Genomic DNA, 20706 nt, shown 5'->3' on the forward strand with positions numbered 1-20706 from the left:
TGACATATCTATTACAGCCAAACATCCATTAATACATTTTATGGAATTGAAATGTCTGCTTTGTTTGTTTATAATGATCTGATGAGCTAGCTATCTATAAGCATAAAATCTCAAGAACAGATAGAAAATTAGCAATGGTTAATAAAATTCATACGCATTTCGGACTGCAGTCTGTGTCAAAAGGGATGTAAATATATAACAGTTGCCCGTTAAATTGCTATGTAAAATCAGCCTATTGTGAGAGAGATGGTGGATTATATCATTTACTCTTTTATAGGCTAAGCTTGGTTCTTGTGTGTTTGACTTTGCTTATCTTCTCACAAGACTCCAAAATATTTGAGAAGTTTTGTATGTTTATCATCAAAACTTGTTCCTGAGTGTGATCCAAAGAAGAAATGCTCCTAACATAAGTTTTAGTCTGCCCTTTAGCATATTACTCCTTATGATTCTTCTAAAAGTCCTCCTCTTTTAATCTAATTCCCAGAGGCATTTTGATGACTACTTGGGATGAAGAGAGGCTTTAATTACTTTATTTTTCTTGCTTTCATGCACTGCATGCATTATTAAAAAATTAATCTATAATTCGTCAAGGTGAAACTGAAGCTTCCTGCACAATTGTCTTTAGGCAAGGAAACAACTGTAGTTTGAACCAGTTGGCCTCCATCTTTGCATGGTACAGAAAGAGGTGCATACACACAGGTATCTCTGCTCCAGTTTTTAAAAATACTCTGCAAATCTAGTTCTGGGCACAGATGTCTATACAGGCATATGTATGTTCATGTCACCATGTTTAAATACATGATCAGCAAAGATTTAAACATGAACAAGGTATGTAAATTCATTTATACTAGAATATTTTAATGCACAATATAAGTACTTTGAGATTGTGGTATCTCTGCACAGAAGACATTCTGCTATAGGATTATCATGGTAACATTTTATGAATATTCTTAGCAGTGAAAATTAATTCATTGGCACAAGCATATTCAGAGCTCATGCCACTAAGAACTAATGAATTTTACATTATGCTTTGCACTAGGAAATCCCAATTCCCAGAGTCAAGAGATTCCCCGTGTTAGGGAATATTATTAAGTGTACTGCTTGCTCAGTCATTACAGTGCAATTACTAATTTTCAAATGTTTCATTTAAACCTAGGTCACTTTCATATTGTATCTACTCTCCAAATTACAGTAAATGGTCTTCAATCCTATTCCTGGAGGAATACAGCTGCCTTTCCTGACAATGTCAAAATCATTTTTGGACAGTAAGGAAGCCGAACTCTGTCTGGTACATTGGGTCCTTCAGCCAAGACAACATCACTGAGGCGCTTATATATACTGAAGTTGCGTTTGTGTTCAGGGCAAGTATAGTATATCAAGATAGAGCCATATGTGACAAGAACATTGTGCAGAATTTAACTGCAAAATGGTTTAAATTATGTTACTCCCTGAGATGCCAATAGTCTAGAAATGCTCAATATTTACTAAGGTCCTCGTTCAGCAAGGTGCAGCAGCAGGTGCCTAACTTTAAGCACTTGAATAGTCCCATTATGCAATGTGCTTAAGTAACTTGCTGATGTACAATAAAAGACTTCACTCTTATAGCTCTACAAATAACTCAGCATTTTACATTTCTGCATGGTTTTCAAAGCCTCTGGGGCAAATGCTTCATCTTTTAAGCTGATCAGCTGTGGAAAGCCCTGAACAAAGCAGAACTAACCCAGCACAGGGGCATTGGACACAGGGCTAGGGTAACCATGTGTATCCACCAGCTAAACTCCTTCGTGGTTGGGGACGGCTACTGCAGCCCAAGACTGTGGGAAAGCCAGTGTGCTGGCACCTTTTGGCCCGGAGAAGAGGATTCTTCCCATCTTCTCTTCCCCATATACACAAACACCAACAAGGCAACATGGAAGAATATGTCTTGACATGGCACGGCCAATCCACTGCCCCTTTTTCATGCCTATGTGGCCAAGTAACATTTTTAAACAGCTAGAGTGGTGAGGACAGAGACAGCCAGACATTTTCTGAGCACAACTCTTTTGTTAGGAATGTGCTATAAGGAAAGTATTTTGACCTTGGCATTTAACAAGTTAGAAAATACCTCAGGTGATTTGACTCTTCATTCCTTTCACCTATTTTCTACTAACTTCATTTTCTTCACTAAGAACAGAATAGGGTCACTTATAATCAGTGCTTTTGTTCTAGCATTCTATTATCTTTAACAGGGTTAATAAGAAAGACATAGGAAACTACTAACCTAGTACTGTAATTTTCATACCAGGTAAAGTAGTGACATTAGTAGTAATGGAATCTGTTAATTAACGTATCAAGAAATGTGCTCAGAACAGTTAAATAAGGAGGGAATAACTAGCCTCAGCTAGTCTGGCATGTTACTGCAGGAATGTAAAAGAAGTTTACCTCTCCGAATACACCAGATACTAACAGTAACATCACCAGTAGTTAGCAGCTAAAGAACTGATTATGCATGTTGTTTCCCTTGGCAAAAACAAAGAAGATTACAGTCCTTCTAGCTTCATCTTACCAAGTGTAAATTTTGATGAGATGTGAGGCTGATGTGTGTGGTGATGTTTATTTTGGCCAGACAGCGGTCAGCAATGTCTGAATAAGAATGTGAGGTTAAAAACAGTTGTAGCTACTTCAGAGTAGGGATCAGAGCTTGATGATTGTTTTGAAAAGACAAAAGACAGTTAATTGGCTGTCCATAACTACAAACTAAAGAACTGCAAAAGAGCAAGTTACCTGTGAGAGAGACTAAGGCTCCAATTCAGCGAGGTACTTAAGAAGGTGCCTAACTTTACACAAATGAATAGTCCCACTGACATGAATGTGACCATTCATTGTTTAAAGTATCTGTTCACAGGTTTAAGTATCTTGGTGAACTGGGGCTGAAACTGGGAAAACGAGAGGTTCCCCACATTACTCCAGAAGGCTACTCATTGAAGGTCGAGGTTAGGTAACAACAGTATACAAAGAGGCAAGAATACCCTTAAGTAGATGACCTTAGAATCCTTTGGATAAGGCCACGGTTCCAGAGGCAAGATTAGAAGAGGAAGCTCTTGAGTACTATAACAGGAGAAATGAACCAAGACCTGGAGGGAGGCGGGAATAAATAGGAGCAAATAGGCTATCTGCCATTCACACAGGGCTGTGAAGAATGAAACTATGTTATTCCAGGTCACATTTTTAAGAAGAAACATTGAATTCCAATTTTCGATTTCCAACAAATGGCTTGTCTATATGAGAAAGTTATACTGGCATAAGTGAAGGTGTGACTTTAAACCAATATATTGATAGTGGTATAATTCCTCCTATGGACACTCTTATTCCAGTATAAGAGGACCTCTTTTTGCTTTTAGCTTCTGTTGCTTAAAAAGGAGTTTAAACTAAACCAAAAAAAAAAAAAAAGCTACTCTCATACTGGAATAAGAGTTTCCACAGGGAGGATTAGACCATTATAACTTTATTGGTCTGACTACACTGCTAAAATTATATTGGTGTAATTGGTAAAACTTTCCTATGTAGATGAGCCCCAAGACGTTGTCCTAGTCTTCAGTAAAATACACACACACAACAACAACACTTCAACACAACACATCCCATGACCCCATCTTTTTTGCAGGAAAATAGAGCATAAAAAATCTATTAAAGTCTATAATTTAACAGTTAAGCCACACCATCATATAGTGACTGACAAATGACTTGGTAGTCCTGCTACCTGAATGCAATCGCTGATGTGAATGACATGCAGTAATTTTGCAGTGTGTTGAGTTCATTTTGTGCTGTCTGGGAAGCACAACTAGATGTTCAATAATAAAAGTTTACCACTGGGCAGAGTCCATATAGTCTTGAATGAACATGCCTGGGAATGCAGGTTAATTTGGACTTTACTATAGAAAAGTAAACCTTCTGATGAAAACTTTTCAGAATTGACTAAGATTTTGCCCATCTTGGTTTTCAAGTGACCTATAGCTAGGGTAAACCTATAAGGTAAATACTTTGACAAAAGGAATTTAGTGGGTGATGTTTAACCTGAGTTTTTTTAAATACAGCTGATATCAAATGCAATAGCTTCTTAGCACAATTCCTGATTTGAGCCCTGATTTTGGGAAAGCACATAGGTACTTGCTTAACCTTAAGTACATTCCTAATTAACAAAGTACCTACTCATGTCCTTAAGTTCCATTGACTTCAATGGGAGTTAAGCATATGCTTAAATTTAACTAAGTATTTGAGTGCTTTACTGCACTGGGGCCTTGGTAGAGAAGGGAATATAGTGCTCAAAGTGCAGCTGAGTTTCATTAAAGCTTTTGATAGTTTCTGAATATCTTAGGATCAACATTAAGAAAACTTGCAAAAATTTACACCAGTGAAAGAATATAAATTCGGTTATATTGGTGCAAACCCCTATTGTAGACACACCACACTGTAATTTAGCACTGACGCTGATACCACTGAATCTAGTAAATTACCAGAGCAGCTGCACTGATGTAAACTATGCTATACAATGGTGCAATATGCCTATGCTTGGGGTATGCACAGCTATAACTATATTCATATGGTTATGCCGGTGTATATTTCTGTAATGGCTTCAGTAACCTGCAAAAATATTCACCCCATCCACCCATCTCAGAGCAGGCGGGGATATGGGAGAAATTGATCAAATTGGCCGGGATCCCTAGGGCTATTTGCTGGAAAATAATGTGTTCTTCCACATCTAGGCATCCCCTCTTACTCCTCCCACACACAGAGTGCATATGGACTTTGAGGAGTGACTGGGAATGGAAATCTCCTGCAGCTACCTACTGGCCAATTCATAGGAGATTAGGGAACTAACTGGCTTCCACAGACATACTCTTCAATCCCCATCACTCAAGGCTCTGTTGGGTTTGGGACACAATCTTGGGCACCCAAATGCTGTCCCACTCTTCCTGCCCCATAAGTAGTATATATGCCAGGGCTGGATCTCTAGGCTTGCTGTGGGTCTGACCCCATCACCTTTTTCGTAGTCGAAATGATTTTTAACTTTTGGGTATGACTGTCCAGTAGGTTTGTTTCCTTGCCTCATAGCACCCAGGAGGCCTGGTTGGCAGCAATAATAAGGAAAACAAGGGACAGAAATTTTCAAAAAAGAAATTAGTAAGTGGTGTGACAATGCACCTCTTTCATTACATCAAAGCTTAGAGTTTCTCCCTGTGGTGTTGGGTGACTGGGAGTAAATCAGTTCTACTCCAGAGGTTGAATTCTTAACAAGGGTTTATTTACAATATTTACAGGGTAGGCCCTAGGATTGGCCCAAGAGGTTTCTTTAAACATACAAAAAATACACTCCCTAATTCCCACTGGAGCACTGCCTCTTCTTTTGCTGGCTACCAACTGCCAGGCACCTTCTCTAAACAGAAATAAACACAAGATCTCCTCTACAGAGAAAAAACAGCTCTTTATCTAGGTGAAGCCTTTTCTCTTTGTTGCATACAACCCTTCTACAGCTTGCTTCTCATCTCTCTTCTGCCCCCCAAACCCTGAAAGAATTTTCAAAGGTCACAGGTTGTCCTTAATTGGACTCAGTTGTCCATAATTAATCTGTGGTAACCTCTATCAGTTCCTAGGAAAAAGAGCTTTAACTATTCTAAGACAACCCACCTTCACCCACCCTGCCAGGACTGACTGTGTCACTCAGCTAATAAAGCGAGTAACTGCTGTCACAACTACAGTCAGTGACCAGTGCAGGTGAGAGGCTTTAGGGTGCCAACTCCTGGGGTAAGCAATCCAGCAAGTTGATGGCATGGATCCCGCTACCCTATGGAATACAGGAAGGTTGTAAGTGTTCGACAAATTGCATCTGTACCATCCTTCCCCAGCTGGGGGGAAACTAGAGAGACTCAGCAGCTACACTGAATCCTATCCACAATCAAGGACACTAACCCACATTCATTGTTGTTGTATGGCCTGCCCTGAACTCAATTAATGCCTGGTAGTTTGCAGGGAGGAAACAGAATCCCTTCTGCCCCCCTTTAGTATGTTCAAAGTTATAGCCTTTAATATCTCCTATGTCTCTTTGTCTTCATTCTCCTGTGTGTCTTAATCAATACTATCTAGACAGAAATGCTATAGCAGGCAAAAAAAAAAAAACAGTCTCAGAGATCGTGAACAAGAAGTAATTATTAACAGTACAGTTTCCAAGTGGGGAGCAACATTAACTGGGATCTTGAAGGAATTAGCAATGGGATCTGTGTTATCTATTTTCATTAATTACCTGGGGGCCAGTATGAACTCCACTTTTTCAAATTCACGTGAAACCAACGTGCTGAAGGATACTAAATACCCAGGAGGATAGAACAAAATTTCAGAAAGTTCTTCAGATAAATCATAGAACAGATATTGGATGGCAACAAAGAGCCTCTTGTACTCCAGATTTAACTACTCATCCTGCAAACAGGTCCATGCAAGCACACAGGCCTTACAGCTGAAAGACGCTGGGTCCTATTGTCAACGAGCCATATAATCAGTGTTCCTAACTTTTTCACCCCTTCACTTTTGGGTCACAGCAATTGATTTTCTAGTCAAGAATCTGCCAGGGCGATGACTGCCCAGGGATTAAATGGAGTCTTGAGAGTTTGGAAGAGGCTGAGGGGTTTGTCATGCAATGCCTTGGAGTGTCCACACGCATTACAAGAGGCAACATAGGCCTGCACTGTGGCTTGCATGTGAGGTCACCAAAACAGATAAGGAAATAGGCACTGGGTCTTGAATCTGCCAAAAAATCATGCTAAGGGTGAGCCGTGGCAAACTTGCAGGGCTATAATTCTTGGAGGTCCATGAGACATGTATATGTGCCCTTTCACATAAGTTATCCCATCTTGGATGCTGTGGGAATGCCTAATTATGGCTTCCTGCTCATCAGAAGGAATCTCCGGAGCTGAGGTTAATCACCTCAGGGCAACAAGGTATTGGCAGGGGGGTTGCCCAGGAAGTTATGAGGTTTAAGAATGTTGGAAGTTTTGGGGTTCAAGACCATCACACTGTACTGTTCTCCTTTCCTGGAAAGAATATTAGTTTTGCTATTTCTGGTCCCTGGAATGACAGGAGATTACGGGCATGTCTACACATACCGGTAGATCGGCACTGCTGCAATCAATGCAGCGAGTGTCGATTTACCGGGTCTCTCCCATCGATTTGTGTACTCCACTTCCCCGAGAAGCGTAAGGGAAGTCGACGAGCAACACTCTCCCATCAACACAGCGCAGTGTAGCCACTGCAGTAAGTGGATCTAACTACATCGACTTCAATAATGTTATTCACACAACCTCAGTTACGTGAAGTTAGATCAATTTACTGTGGTAGTGTAGACCCACCCTACAAAGTTGTAATGTGAAAAAAAAACAGGACGCATTGATTTGCTGTGGGTTGAGGGCTTTGGCCTTATGCAAACAGTCTAAATTCGAATGGTCAGTGTACACTTGGATGGGGTACTAAGCCCCTTCCAGATAGCAGCACCACTCCTCAAAGGTGGTTTTGATCACCAGGCGTTCTTTATCCAGGATCTAATAGTTTTATTCTGTGGGAGTGACTTTCCTGGAGTAAGGGGCCATGCTCCTGGGAAAGTACTGCCCTGATCATTATGTTAGAAGTATGGCAGTGGAGGTAAATGTAAGTTTCAGTTGCTCAAAGGGATTGTTGGGTCCTGGGTAACCAGAGAAACTTAGGGCAATGCACTCTGATTACCTCAAGATACATTTCTAATAGAAATTCGCAAATCCAGGAAGCACTCTAGTTCTCAGATGTTCAGTGAAGCTGCCTACTCCAGGGCCGCTTTCACCTTACAACAGTCCATCTCAAGATCCTCAAGGGATAGGATGAACCCTAAGAATTTTTAAGGAGGCCTGACCAAAAACACACTTCTCCAGCTTCGCATAGAGGCCACATTGGCATAGCCAAGGACAGAACGGACATGCATGGGTCCAGGCCGCATTCAGGCCAATAAAATTATCCATTGCACCTGAGACAACAAGGGCCTGCTGCATAGAGACTGAAAGGAAACACTCTGGGACACATAGCTAAGCTGATACTTGCAAATGCATTTGACCGATAGCACTCAGCACTCATTCAGGATAGGACCATGGCTCAAAACTAAAAGGAACTGTGAAGGGACACGCCCCCTATGAGCTCAGAGCAGGCCCTCTGGGCCTATGCTGCACTAATGAGGGGTATCAGTTCAGCCTGTTCACCCTAGAGGAGGAGGGGCTTATAAGCGGAAGCCTACCATAGGAAGGGGTGGTGACTGGTAAGAAGGCTGCTCCAAGCACAGACTGCAAGTAACAGAGGCAGGCCATCCAAGGAGGAGACAGCCATCAACCACACTGTTTCTGGAACTTCCCCGGCTGACAAGTAAGTAACACACCCCAGGAAGAGAGGTGGGGATTAAACCCCTTGAAGGGGCAATAGATTTTCAGAGACTGAGCCCTATCCGGGGCTGTCTTGTGAGGCTGACCCCTGTTCCAGCTAAATTCTCCTCTCTAATAAGGGACAGGGAGAAAGAAGAACCGGCCCTCTACCAGGGACCAATTACCCCAAAAAAACTGCCCTAAGTGCAGCCACTGGGAGAGTAGAGAAGGTAAATGAAAGCCAGTGGGACCTGGGAGGGGTCTAGGGAGTCCTGCCCCCTCCTACAGGAACATTTTGTCAAGGTGCTCAGGCCAGTGCCCTTTAACAGGCCTGGGCTGGCTTGTTTTCCTGGGTCTCTTTGGTTTGGGTTCCTCAAGGGGGAATCAGAGATCGCACAACACAGTTTGCCACAATAGAAGTACAGGTTAAAACATCACCCTCGCTCCCTTGACTTGTGGAGCGGGACCCAATAGTGGTGGGTGTGGCTCTAATGCCTCCCATCTTCATTCTTCCTGTCTTTCATTCAGCTGATTGTCTATCCGGATGACATGCCCAGATCCAGTGGACTCTCAACTCCAGCAAGCTCATTCTTGATCTCACCCAGCAGGCCCCACTGAAACTGGAACAGCTGGGCTGCCTTATTTCACTCTGTGTCCAATGTGAGATAGCAGAAATGTCCTGCATAAGAGGCAGCTGGGTTGGTTTGACATGATTTGTTCTTGACAAATCCATGCTGACTGTTACTTATCACCTTATTATCTTCTGGGTGTTTGCAAATGGATTGCTTAATCATTTGCTCCATTATCTTTCCGGGTATTGAAGTTAAACTAACTGGCCTGTAATTTCCTTATTCCCCTTGTCATAGATTGGCAGTATATTTTCCTTTTTCCAGTCCTCTGGAATCGCTCCCATCTTCCAGAATAAGAACTAACTAAATGATAGATCTCAAAAAAACAGTTGTCAATTGGAAATCATCCGGAACGGGAGTGTTTCATCAGGAATTAGTATTAGGCCTGATGCTATTCAACATTTTCATCAATGATCTGGATGTAAATATAAAATCACTGCTGATAAAATTTGTAGATGACACAAAGATTGACATAGTGGTAAATTAGTATGAGGACAGGGCAATTAACAGAGAGATCTGGATCTCTTAGTAAACTGGGCTCATTCAAACAAAACGCATTTTAATTAGATCTTTGCAAAACTCAGAATTCCCATTTTTCTGGAAACATCTATATGTTGAAATTTGCTTTCTTTATGAATTGGAATAACAGTATTTTTGAAATTTCTTGTGAAACAGAAATTGTGAAAAAAAATTCATTTCAGGAAAAATTTAAAAATTTTGTTTCAATTTTTTCATTTTAGTTTTTGAAGTATTTTACATTAATTCATGTCAGTAGTAGCAATGCATAGTATGACATGTCAGATCATGTCACAATATGACAACATAATCAAAATATTAATTTTTAAAAAATAATAATAATAAAGGGTAGATGCTACTTAACACACATTGAAACATCCAATTTTCTAAATCAAAGTGTTTGTGTCAAAATGAAACAGTTTGACACTTAGTGTCAATATAAAAAAGTAACTGAATATTTCAACTATTACGTCGTAATATGACATAACCTGACATGGTGTATATATGCGGACTACTACTCCTAACAAGTTATGAAATAATGTAAGAATGACAGAAATAATATAAAAAAGAAAAATCCCATAAAATGAATTCTGAAATTATAACGGTTTGAAACAAATTTTTTGAAACTTTACTGAAATGAAATGAAAAGAAAAACCATTTGAGGAAAATGTGAGGGGTTGTTGGTGGGAAATTTCTTTTTTTCCAGAGGAGCATTTTCCAACAGAAAACTATTTCAGCAAAAGTTTTCTGATCAGCACTAGTTTTAATATAGTTGAATGAAAAATTATATATCTAGGAACAAAAAGTGCGGCCCATTCCTACAGAATGGGGTATTATATCCTGGAAAGCAGTGACTCTAAAGAAAGATTTAGGGATCATAGCGGACACAGTGACCATGAGCTCCCAGTGAGAACCTGTGGCAGAAAGGGCTAATGTGAGCCTTGGATATACAAACAGAAGAGTAGTGAGGAGAAGTAGGAAAGTGATTTTACCTCTGTATATGGCAATGATGAGACTGATACTAGAAAACTGCATATAGTTCTGGTGTCCACAGTCTTTAAAAGGATGTTAAAAATTGGAGAAGAGGTACAGAAAAAAAAAGCTACATACATTATTCAAGGGCTGGAGAAAATACCTTACAGTGAGATATTTAAAGAGTTCTATACGTTTAACTTATCAAAAAAGAAGATGGAGAGGCGACTTCATTACATTGCATAAGTATCTTCACAAGGAGAAAATACCAGGACCCTGTAAACTACCAGAGAAAGGCATAATAAGAACCAATAGCTGGAAGCTGAAGTCAAACAAATTCAAATTAGACACTCATTGTTAATAGTGAGAGTGATTAACCACTGCAACAAACTCCCTTGGGACGTGGTGGATTTTCCATCTCTTGCTAGCTTCAAATCAAGACTAGATGCTTTTATGGAAGATATGCCTTAGCCAAAAACAAGTTATGCTTTATTTAAACCCAAGTTATAGGGTTCAATGCGGGGGTATCTGAGTGAAATTTAATGGCCTGTGATATACAGGAGCTCAGACTAGACAATCAAATGGTCCCTTGGGGGCTTAAACTCTATGAATATATGAATTCTGTAGTATTTTTCTACTATCTATATATATTTCTTTCAGTATCTTAGTCCATAGATTTCTATATCTCATTCAGTTCAGAAGTGTTATTACTAACTTATACCTAAGGTTACGATTTTGTCATGGATATTTTTAATAAAGGTCATGGACTGGTCACGGGCAATTAACAAAAAATCATGGAAGCCGGGACCTGTCCCTGACTTTTATTAAAAACATCCCAGACAAAATGGGAAGGGAGGAGGATCCAGCACCTTGCCCCCACTCCCCGCAGTGGCTGGGAGCTGCAGGGCCCCCACTCCCCGCAGTGGCTGGGAGGGGTCCCCCTGCCGCCCTGCAGGACTGGGAGCTGCGGGGGTGGGGGGGTCCCACACCATTCACAGTGGCAGGGGAGCTGCGGGGGCCCCTGTCACACTGAACAGCTCCGGGGTCCCTCTGCTGCCGTTGGCTGAGCGCTGCGGGGGGGCTCCCTCCCACCTGCTGAGCAACTCTGGGGCCCCTCTGATGCCTATGGCAGTGGCTGGGAGCTGCAGGGAGTGGCTCCCCACATGTGGCTGCTGAGCAGTTCCGGGGTCCCTCTGCCACCACCAGCAGCTGCCGGGAGCTGCGAGGGGCTCTGGCTTCTTGCATCAGCTGAGCAGTTGCAGGGGGACCCCTGCCAGCGGTGGCGTCTCAGAAGCTGCCCCCCCCCTCCCCGCACACACACACATCCGTGGCCGCTGAGCAGCTCCGGGGTCCCTCTGCCGCTGCCACCGGCAGCTGAGAGCTGTGGGGGGCCCTTGGCTGCAGTCCCGTATGCCAGCGGCAGCAGCTGGGCAGCTCAGGGGTCACCGCTGCAGGAAGGTTCCCTGCCACCCACGGAGGTTGGGCTGCTGCGGGGCCCCCAATGTCACTGAGGTCACTGGAAGTCACGGATTTTGTGACTTCCACAACATAATCTTAGCCTTACTTATTCCCAAGGTTTCAATGTCTATTTTTTTTCTGAAGTTCTGTATTTGAAACACCAAAGTCTTAAAATTTTGGCCGTTATACACATAATTTGGAGTTTCATTTGCTTTAATTCTTATTTTGCAAATTTTTCTGCAAGAAGCACATCTATAAAGCAACATTTCTTTCCTGACATCTTGACAGAGGCTGACATGTGGGTTCAAACAGTGAGGGCAGGTTATTGTTTGTTTCTATATTTACCTGTGTTGATGGTGCCAATGAATTGTTTGATGAGGCGATAAATGTAGACCTAAGTACATACTGAACTACGCTGAAGTGTCTTCAGCTTGGTCTCTCTTATAGCTTACTCGTCACCTAGATACCTTTTCAGTTTTATCACCTGCAGGAATATAAAATAAAATGGCTGCAGCACTAGAAAATTATTATATAGATGTTTTGGGCTTTGTAAAACCTATGATATAACTGTCTAAATTATCTCAGGATGGTTATGGATATTTGATGCTTTTGACATTCCACTGGTTTAGAGCTAGAGAAAAACAGATTAATATTTTTGTCTGATTATCCCTCATAACACAGTGACTGGACTGAACATACACACATATTAACGAATAAGAAGAACAATCTTCCCTATGAATAGATAGCTAAAGTATGACTAGCCCAGCACAACAATTACATTATCAGGAAACTTTATCAGATGGTGACACAAAGGCATCTGCAAGAGGTACAAGCCAATCCAAGGCCCATTTTATTCATATTCCCAAAGTAATGTGACTCAATGGGGTTCACATTATATTGATACTCAGCTTGTATTAGTCTGTACAGTTCTACTGACATCAACTGAGCTTTGATGATTACAGTAGGAGAGGATCTGGGTACTCAGAGTACCTAATTTACTTTCTATAACAAAAACATATCTTAATAGTCTTTATAACTACAGTAAAGATACAAATGGAAATGGCCAAAATATTGTGAGGCTAAAAATGCATCCACTTTGACTCTGAAAGATATCTCCACATGTTCTGTATTTAAAACTTGGACTTTTCTCTAGCAGCATAGAAATGATAGAATATAAATTCATCATTCATTAAAATTAATATTGTATATCAGACTTGCTTAGGTGCCAAACAAATCTAGGGAATAAAGATGAACAAAATATACTGTATTTTTGCAGGGATCCAGTTTATATTTGAAAAATACAATGCATTTTTAAACAAAAGGAAAACATGACCCTTTATAGAGACTTTTGAATGAATCCCAAAGACAACATTAAAGCAGTGTAAGTTGTTCAGCTAGTACCAATATATTCATCTGCTCTTTGAAATAATTCTTGCAGTGTGGATTTTTCTTAGCTTTCTCTTTGATTTTTTTCTCTTTTTTAGAAATCCACATAGTTACTGTTATTTATTTTCCTGCCACTGACATAAGACAATGTCTGAGATTTTTTTAATGTTGTTATTAACCATGTTTATTTCCTCCATTACAGGCTGTTGTAAGTTTTCAGATATGCCTGCTAATGATGCTGAGTCCTACCATTTTGAGAAGTTATCCACAAACTGCTTTCCTCCCTTGGCATCCTGCTGTTAATTGATTTATCTTGTTAGATTGACCTCACACTTGGTAAAGCAATCCCCATCCTTTCATGTATTTATACCTGCTCCTGTATTGTCACTCCATGCATCTGATGAAGTGGGTTCTAGCCCACGAAAGCTTATGCCCAAATAAATTTGTTAGTCTCTAAGGTGCCACAAGGACTCCTCGTTGTTTTTGCTGATACAGACTAACACGGCTGCTACTCTGAAACCTAGATGACTAAGTAACCGGTGGATCTTGATAATAATCAGTAATCATTCTTACTTTAAACAAGGAATTTTGCAAGGGAGAGTGTTAATTTAATTATTATAATGAGAAGCAGGGTGAATAAAAGTCAATTACTTGAAAACAAGTTTTTAAATTATTTTATTTAATTCAGATTTTTTAATTTAAATTAAATATATTTTTTCTCTTAAAAATAAATCTATTTACAATTAAATCTGAAATTATGACCTATCTTTAGCCCTACAATCTAGTAAAATCAATTAAGTTAAATTTAAAAAATATTAAGCAGTAGACATTTGCTGCCAAAGTTTAAACAAAATCAAACCACTTTGAACTGGTGACAGCCACTGGTAAATCAGCTGGGACCAAAGTTTATTGAAGTGCTAAACCAGCTTTTGACAACAGTAGCCTCTTCTGCAGATGCAGTGAGAATATTTTCTTCATTTCAGTTTATTCAGCTACTTCAGTTCAATGATTAGTTCATTCAAAACTAAGAAAGCAACTGGGAACTGAAAAAAAGCAGGAATGCTTGTTTTCCTCTTTCAATCTACCAGCAGAAAAACTAAGTGTGAAAGGATGAGATAGTTCTAAAATTTTGAAGGGCATGGTGACCAGAAACAATCAGTTCAATTCACTAACTACAGAATTTCCTTCAAGAAATCAGTTAGTTTTAAATGCAAAACAGGTTTTGATTTAAAAAAAAAAGTTTTATGTATCCAGCACATTTAAAATAGTTTTGTGTAACTCATAAAAATTTGGAATCCATTATCCATCTAAATAGAGTTTGATACAAAACATGAGTGAAAAATTAATCATCTAGAAAATAAGAAATGCATCATTCACCATTTTCTAAACTAAAATAATAAAAATGTAAAAATAAAAAATCTTTAAAAATGTAAATTAAACTATAATTGCTAAGATAAAATGGTATAATTTCTCCTCTTGGTGAGCAAAGAAAAGTACTAGCATGAAAGCTACATTTAATTGCAAATCAACATGTTTTAATGGTTACCAACCAATGACAATCAACCTCTTTTTAGGAAAATTGAAAGTACAAATGCAAAACAAGATTTAAAATTGATTATTTAAATCAAGGTTTGCTTCTTGCTGATTCAAACTCATGATTTACATCACTTCGATTTAAAATCAATCCACCCTGATGAAAAGGGAGTTGTTAGAGCAACAGAAACAGTTTGACTCTTTCCTCCTACCAGTCCATATAGGATACTCCTGAGGGAATTCTGTGCCACTGCACATGTGCAGAATTCATGTCCCCTGCAGATTTCTTTGCTTCCCACTGCATAGGCGCTGACTTCTTCTGGCGCTGGTGGGTGCTCGACCCCCCCCAGCCCCGCCCTGACTCCACCCCTGCCCCGCCCCCTCCTGCCCCCATTCCAACGCCTTCCCCAAAGTTCCCACTCCAACTCTACCCCCTCACTGCCCCATTCAACTCCTTCCCCAAATCCCCACCCTGGCCACGCCACTTCCCCGCCTCCTCACTTGAGCGCGCCATGTTCCTGCTCCTCCCCCCTCCCTCCCAGAGTTTGCTACAGCTGTTTGGCAGCAGCAAGCTCTGGGAGGGAGGGAGTAGTGGAGACACAGCACTCAGGGGAAAAGATGGAGGAGGAGGTGAGGCAGGGGGGCGGGGTAGGGAGCTTAGCTACTGGTGGGTGCAGAGCACCCATTAATTTTTCCCCATGGGTGCTCCAGCCCAGGAGCACCCACGGAGTCAGTGTCTATGCTTCCCAGCAGCGAAGGCACATTGTTTTAGGTGCCCCAAGCAGCCAGAAGAGAAGTAAATCACTGCAGGGCAGGCAGGGCTGGGGATGCCCTGCTGGGTGATCTCCTACCATCGTGCAGCCAGTGGCCTGTGGCAAAGTCCGGAGGTGACCTGAACAATGTATCAGATTCGGGTCATGGGCAGCCTGTGGGCATAGACTGAGCTGTTCAGTATCAGGGATGAAGGTCAGAGATAAATCCAGGGCCAGGCCAGGTCAAAACTGCAAAGTCAAAGTCTGTCACCAAATTGAAAGTGTGAGGCGAGTATCAGGGTTGGCCCAAGCCAAGGTCAGCAATGGTCTTAAACTGAAGACAATACACCAGGGATCAGGGTAGGGAGTTGAGCATAGATCAAGAGCTGAGAATGTGTGATTGAGAAGCTGTGAGACAGGAAGTGCAGAGGTCTGCATTGCTCAGACAACTCCCAGAAATGGCTTCCCAGTTTGTATGGGGAGTGCCAGCCAATCAGGAAATCACAGAGGGCTAACGCTCATGTCCCTTGGGGTGGGACTTCCTGCATGGCTTAGCATTTCAGTACCTATTAGTAGCAACCTGCCTGGGACTCTGGTGGTAACAAGGAAGCTGCACCTCCCTTGAATCCTTGAGACACTAGTTCTATCACTCTTCTGGTGGTTAAAAACTTTCCCAACAAGAAAGGAAATGGGTACAAAAGATAGAGCAATCAGCTAAAGAAGTGCCACAGTAAGGAAGTCCACTGAACAAAACATTAGTGGGAAGAGAGCTGTAAGTGTGATAAATCATGAGGGAAAAGCTGCAACAGCAGAGATGCAGTCAGATAAGTGATCATCACAAGAGAATGTGAGTGAGAAAATTGCCTAGGAAGAAAAGAGTGTTTGCTGTAAGCAAAGAAGCCTGGCAGCTAAAAAGGAGACGAGTTAAGAGAGGAAACCAAAAAGAAGTATCATCCAACAGAAAAACTTTTCAGCCTTTGGGAAGAAGGTCAGATTATGCTGATCTCACAGATGGAGGGAATAGCTCAGACTTTACGTAGTGCACTGAAGTATTTCTATTTGCCAGAGTTGACATTACAAAATAATTGAGGCGGTGGACAGGATGGAAGTGATGGAGTGTGGGTGTCAGGGATGCTAGAGAGGAAGAAGAGGTTGCAGTAGTCAAAATGGGTGCTGATCAGCACCTGAACAAACTTTAACCATCTGGATAGAAAGGAACAATTGGATTTTAGAAATGTTTTGGGGAAGTAGCAGCAATATTTTGACATCACCCCGCTCCTTCTTGATCAAATAATATTCCTGTAGCTACTACAGCAAGTGCTTACTTGGAAAACAAGTATTTACACAGTATTTTGTATTAGCAGCTGTCCAGAATGTGGTAAATGTTTTGTCCTTTTTGAAAAAGAATTAATAGAATTATTTACTTTTCATTTCATTTCCCCCCTCACGTGTTTCTTTCTGAACCCCCACCTCTTGCCACACACCCAGTCTTCCTTTCTTCCTGCCTCCCTAGATGTAATTCCCATATGAATGTTCCTTTTCAGGGTGGCAGCTCCAATCCCTCTGGTAGCTCTGATTCGTGAGGGAGGATCTTGCTTCCCATCCCTCCTAGCAGAGGTAACTAGACAGGGTCTTTCGTGTTTCCAGCTACTTTTACCAGACTCCAGGCCGCTCTTCACACTGAAGAGCATGAAAGCATTTAAAAGAAATCAAAATCAAGGAGAAACCAATATCATGTCACTTACCAGCTATTGCAGACTCCCACAAAATGATCTACAGAGCCCTACATGGAACTCACCTTGGAAATCTCTGTGCTAAATAAGCCCTTTCCTTCCTTTGTGTTGACATTTTTCCAGATATTTCTAGACTTATTTCCATCAGCCATCCTTTGGCACAACTTATCCAAGTTATCATAGATAGGGCTGTTAGCGTCACCTATTATTAAGATTACCCAATGCTTCTCACATTAAGACCCTGTGGTAGCTTATAACGTTGCCAAAAACTTTAAATGTCTGGTCTCAAATTTTCCATGGTGGTTGTCAGCCCCAGACTGAATTTTTACAGAAAATTTCAGTCTAAATATTTCAGTCATTTCTGAGAATGAAGCTAGGTAAAATATTTTGCCCATGTTATAAATTTCCGGAATCTTTTCTTTGAGAAGCTCTAGCACAGGGGTTCTCAAACTGGTAGTTGAGGGGTCGCGAAGTTATTACATGGGGGGGTCTCGAGCTGTCAGCCTCCACCCCAAACCCCGCTTTGCCTCCAGCATTTACAATGGTATAATGGTTTAAATATATAAAAAAGTGTTTTTAATTTATTAGGGGGGTCACACTCAAGAGGCTTGCTGTGTGAAAGGGGTCACCAGTACAAAAGTTTGAGAACCACTGCTCTAGCATATCCATGCTATGGAACAGGGATTTTAAATTTGGCACGGTGGTCATCCTGGTGTCAAGCAAGCATCTTTTGTCATCCCTGTTAATCTTTACAAACTTTAGTCAAGTCATAAGCCTTTGAAAAACAGCAATTTGCACATGTTCAGTAGACATTTGCTAGGGCTTAGCAGCTAAATACCCTGAAGATTCCATCAAAACTAAGCATGCTCCAGCTTGGGGCTCATGATGGCTTTCCCTATTGTTGCAGCTCTGTGCTGGGTCCAGGCACTTGAACTGAGAACTTGGAGACCTGTCTCTTCTGTACTGTCAATAACCCCCCTGCCAGACCCAAGCAGCATGTAGGGGGAAGTTGCCTGATTTGAATGCATTATGATAAAGTCTTTACATTGTCTTTACATGATCACATACTTTCTACACAGGATACCTGCCTCATTAAGTGTACAGGATGGAGCTCCTCTGGGGATGAAACAGGGTTGTGTACCGAAAAGAATGTTTTCTGTGGGAACCCTGCTTCATTTGTTGCAGAATTTGGAAGGTGTGTAGTGAATGAGGCAGGGGACTGCAGGAACAGAAAGGAGGATCTCACAGTTAAGGCAGCTGCATGCTGCCCTCAATAATGGGATTCTATCCCAGCCTCTGCCACTGGTAACTGTGTGTTCCTCATTTTCTAGGTGCCTCCCTTGAAACTCTGGGGTCTGATCTGCAGAAATGTGGAGCATTCATAGAGGCAACTGAAGTTATTAGGAGCTGGGATTGTAACATATACAGTGCGATATAATGCTAAGTAATCTGAACAATCAGATCGTAGGTATCTCATATTGGGCACCCAAAATTAGTGGACATTTTTTACCTTAGCCTCTCTGTGCCTAAGTTCCCCATCTATACCATGGAGTTCTTACCCTAGGTTCATCTCACAGAGGTGTTGTAAAAGACAATTAATCAGTGGTGTGAAACACTTAAATACTCTAGTGACTAGTGCTATAGAAAAGAAGAGGAAATTAATAATTCTCTCTTCAGAGCAGGGTTTGAATAGTGTGCAGTACATTAGGCATGAGATTCACACACTGAACACAAATTATTGCACAGCTGCTCATTAAGTGAGCCCCATCCATCTGTGCACTGAATGAAGGATGAGAACAGTAGAAAAAATAGTACAAGATCATGTAATTGAAGACTGTCATAACGCATAAACACCAAGGAGCCAAATTAAGGTTGCACAGACAAGGACCTGATTGCAAGGACTTGATCTAGGCCACAATTCAGCAACACTGGCTGCAGGGCTCCTCCTGCTTCAATGTGTGTCTGGCTGGCTGGCTGTCTCTCTCTCTCACACACACACTTTCATGGAGACTGCAGCCTATAGCCATAGCAATGACTCTAACAAATTTTTTTTCAGATGTATCTGGCTACACCGTTTTGTGATAACTGATGGCTTTGGCCTACTTTTAACATAATATGTCCAATCTACACTCATTAACATTACTAGAAATTTCCCATATACATTGAGAGAATACACCCCAAAATGCCCATCTATAGATGAACTTACCCTGGCTGCGTGTCATTTGTTACGCAATGATAGGTAAAAGTTCCAAACATCTGAACTCCTAGAATTCCGTACAGAAGCAGAAAGAATAGAAGGAAAATTGAAACACTCCAAATCTGCTCTCCAGAACGCCTGGTAAGAAGATAAATATTACATTACGTATTAATAAATAAAAACTAACCTCCAGAAAAATTTATTTAGTATTTGTATTACAGCAGCACCTTGATGCCCTCGTAATGGACCCATTGTGCTAGGTATTGTTCAAACACACAACCAAAATATGGTCCCTACCCCAAAAATCTTATAATCTAAGTACACACTATAAAACTGGCCATACTCGGTCAGACCAATGGTCGATGTAGCTCAGGATCCTGTCTTCTGAGAGAGGCCTGTGCCAGGTGCTTCAAAGAGAATGAATGGAACAGGGCAATTATCGACAAGAGGCAAGAGATACAGACAGGAAGACAAGTACAAGAAAACAATGAAACAATATACCATTTTATACCACATGGCTTCTACCCACAAAGACATGGCAAAAACAGCTGACATTTCAAAAATAAATGAAAAAAAACCCCACCTGTTAGAAAGACCTATTTCTTTATCCTGAAATATGGCATTCCTTCCCTAAAATTATGTTGTGCTACAATGCAGATCAAGCGATATTTAGTGCTGTAAAAGTGAGCTTTAAAATAGGTTATCAAATTCAATATTTGGACTAGAAATGGCAGCCAAGATTTTTCCAAAAAGGGGTGCTTGAAGTTAGGCTTCAATCAATACTGGCACCTACATAATAGCTTAATTTTGAAAGTGCTGAGCTTCTAGCAGATTCCAATTGCTCCTATCCTACATTTTTAACTTATCATTTTCCCCCTCTCCCTCTGAGATCTGTGAATTTGGATACTTAGGACCAGATCCTCAGCTGGAATAAATCCAAAGTGCAAGAGGACCCCATGAGAAGCTGATCCATGGTAACTAAAGCAACCAGGCCATGCAGGGGAAGAGATTAGTTTTTTTAAAAAAAGACATAAAATGGATAAAAAACTCTCATATTTTTCTGACTGGGTTTTTCTGAAAAATCTGATAAATACAGAATACATGATAGTGTAGCAAAATTAATCC

The 20706-nt window shown here is 41.0% G+C and overlaps 1 protein-coding gene across 6 annotated transcripts in view; it reads right to left on the reverse strand.

Annotated features, from left to right (window-relative positions):
• Positions 1-20706, reverse strand: part of NALCN (sodium leak channel, non-selective) — a 356269-nt gene that overhangs the window by 277214 nt on the left and 58349 nt on the right. For all 6 annotated transcript variants that reach the window (XM_048854413.2, XM_048854388.2, XM_048854395.2 and 3 more), the window contains one exon: positions 19591-19719. In XM_048854413.2, coding sequence (XP_048710370.1) covers positions 19591-19719 — 129 coding nt within the window. The remainder of the gene's footprint in view (positions 1-19590; positions 19720-20706) is intronic.

This window comes from Caretta caretta, chromosome 1 (assembly GCF_965140235.1).
Source record: "Caretta caretta isolate rCarCar2 chromosome 1, rCarCar1.hap1, whole genome shotgun sequence".
NCBI lineage: Eukaryota > Metazoa > Chordata > Testudines > Cheloniidae > Caretta > Caretta caretta.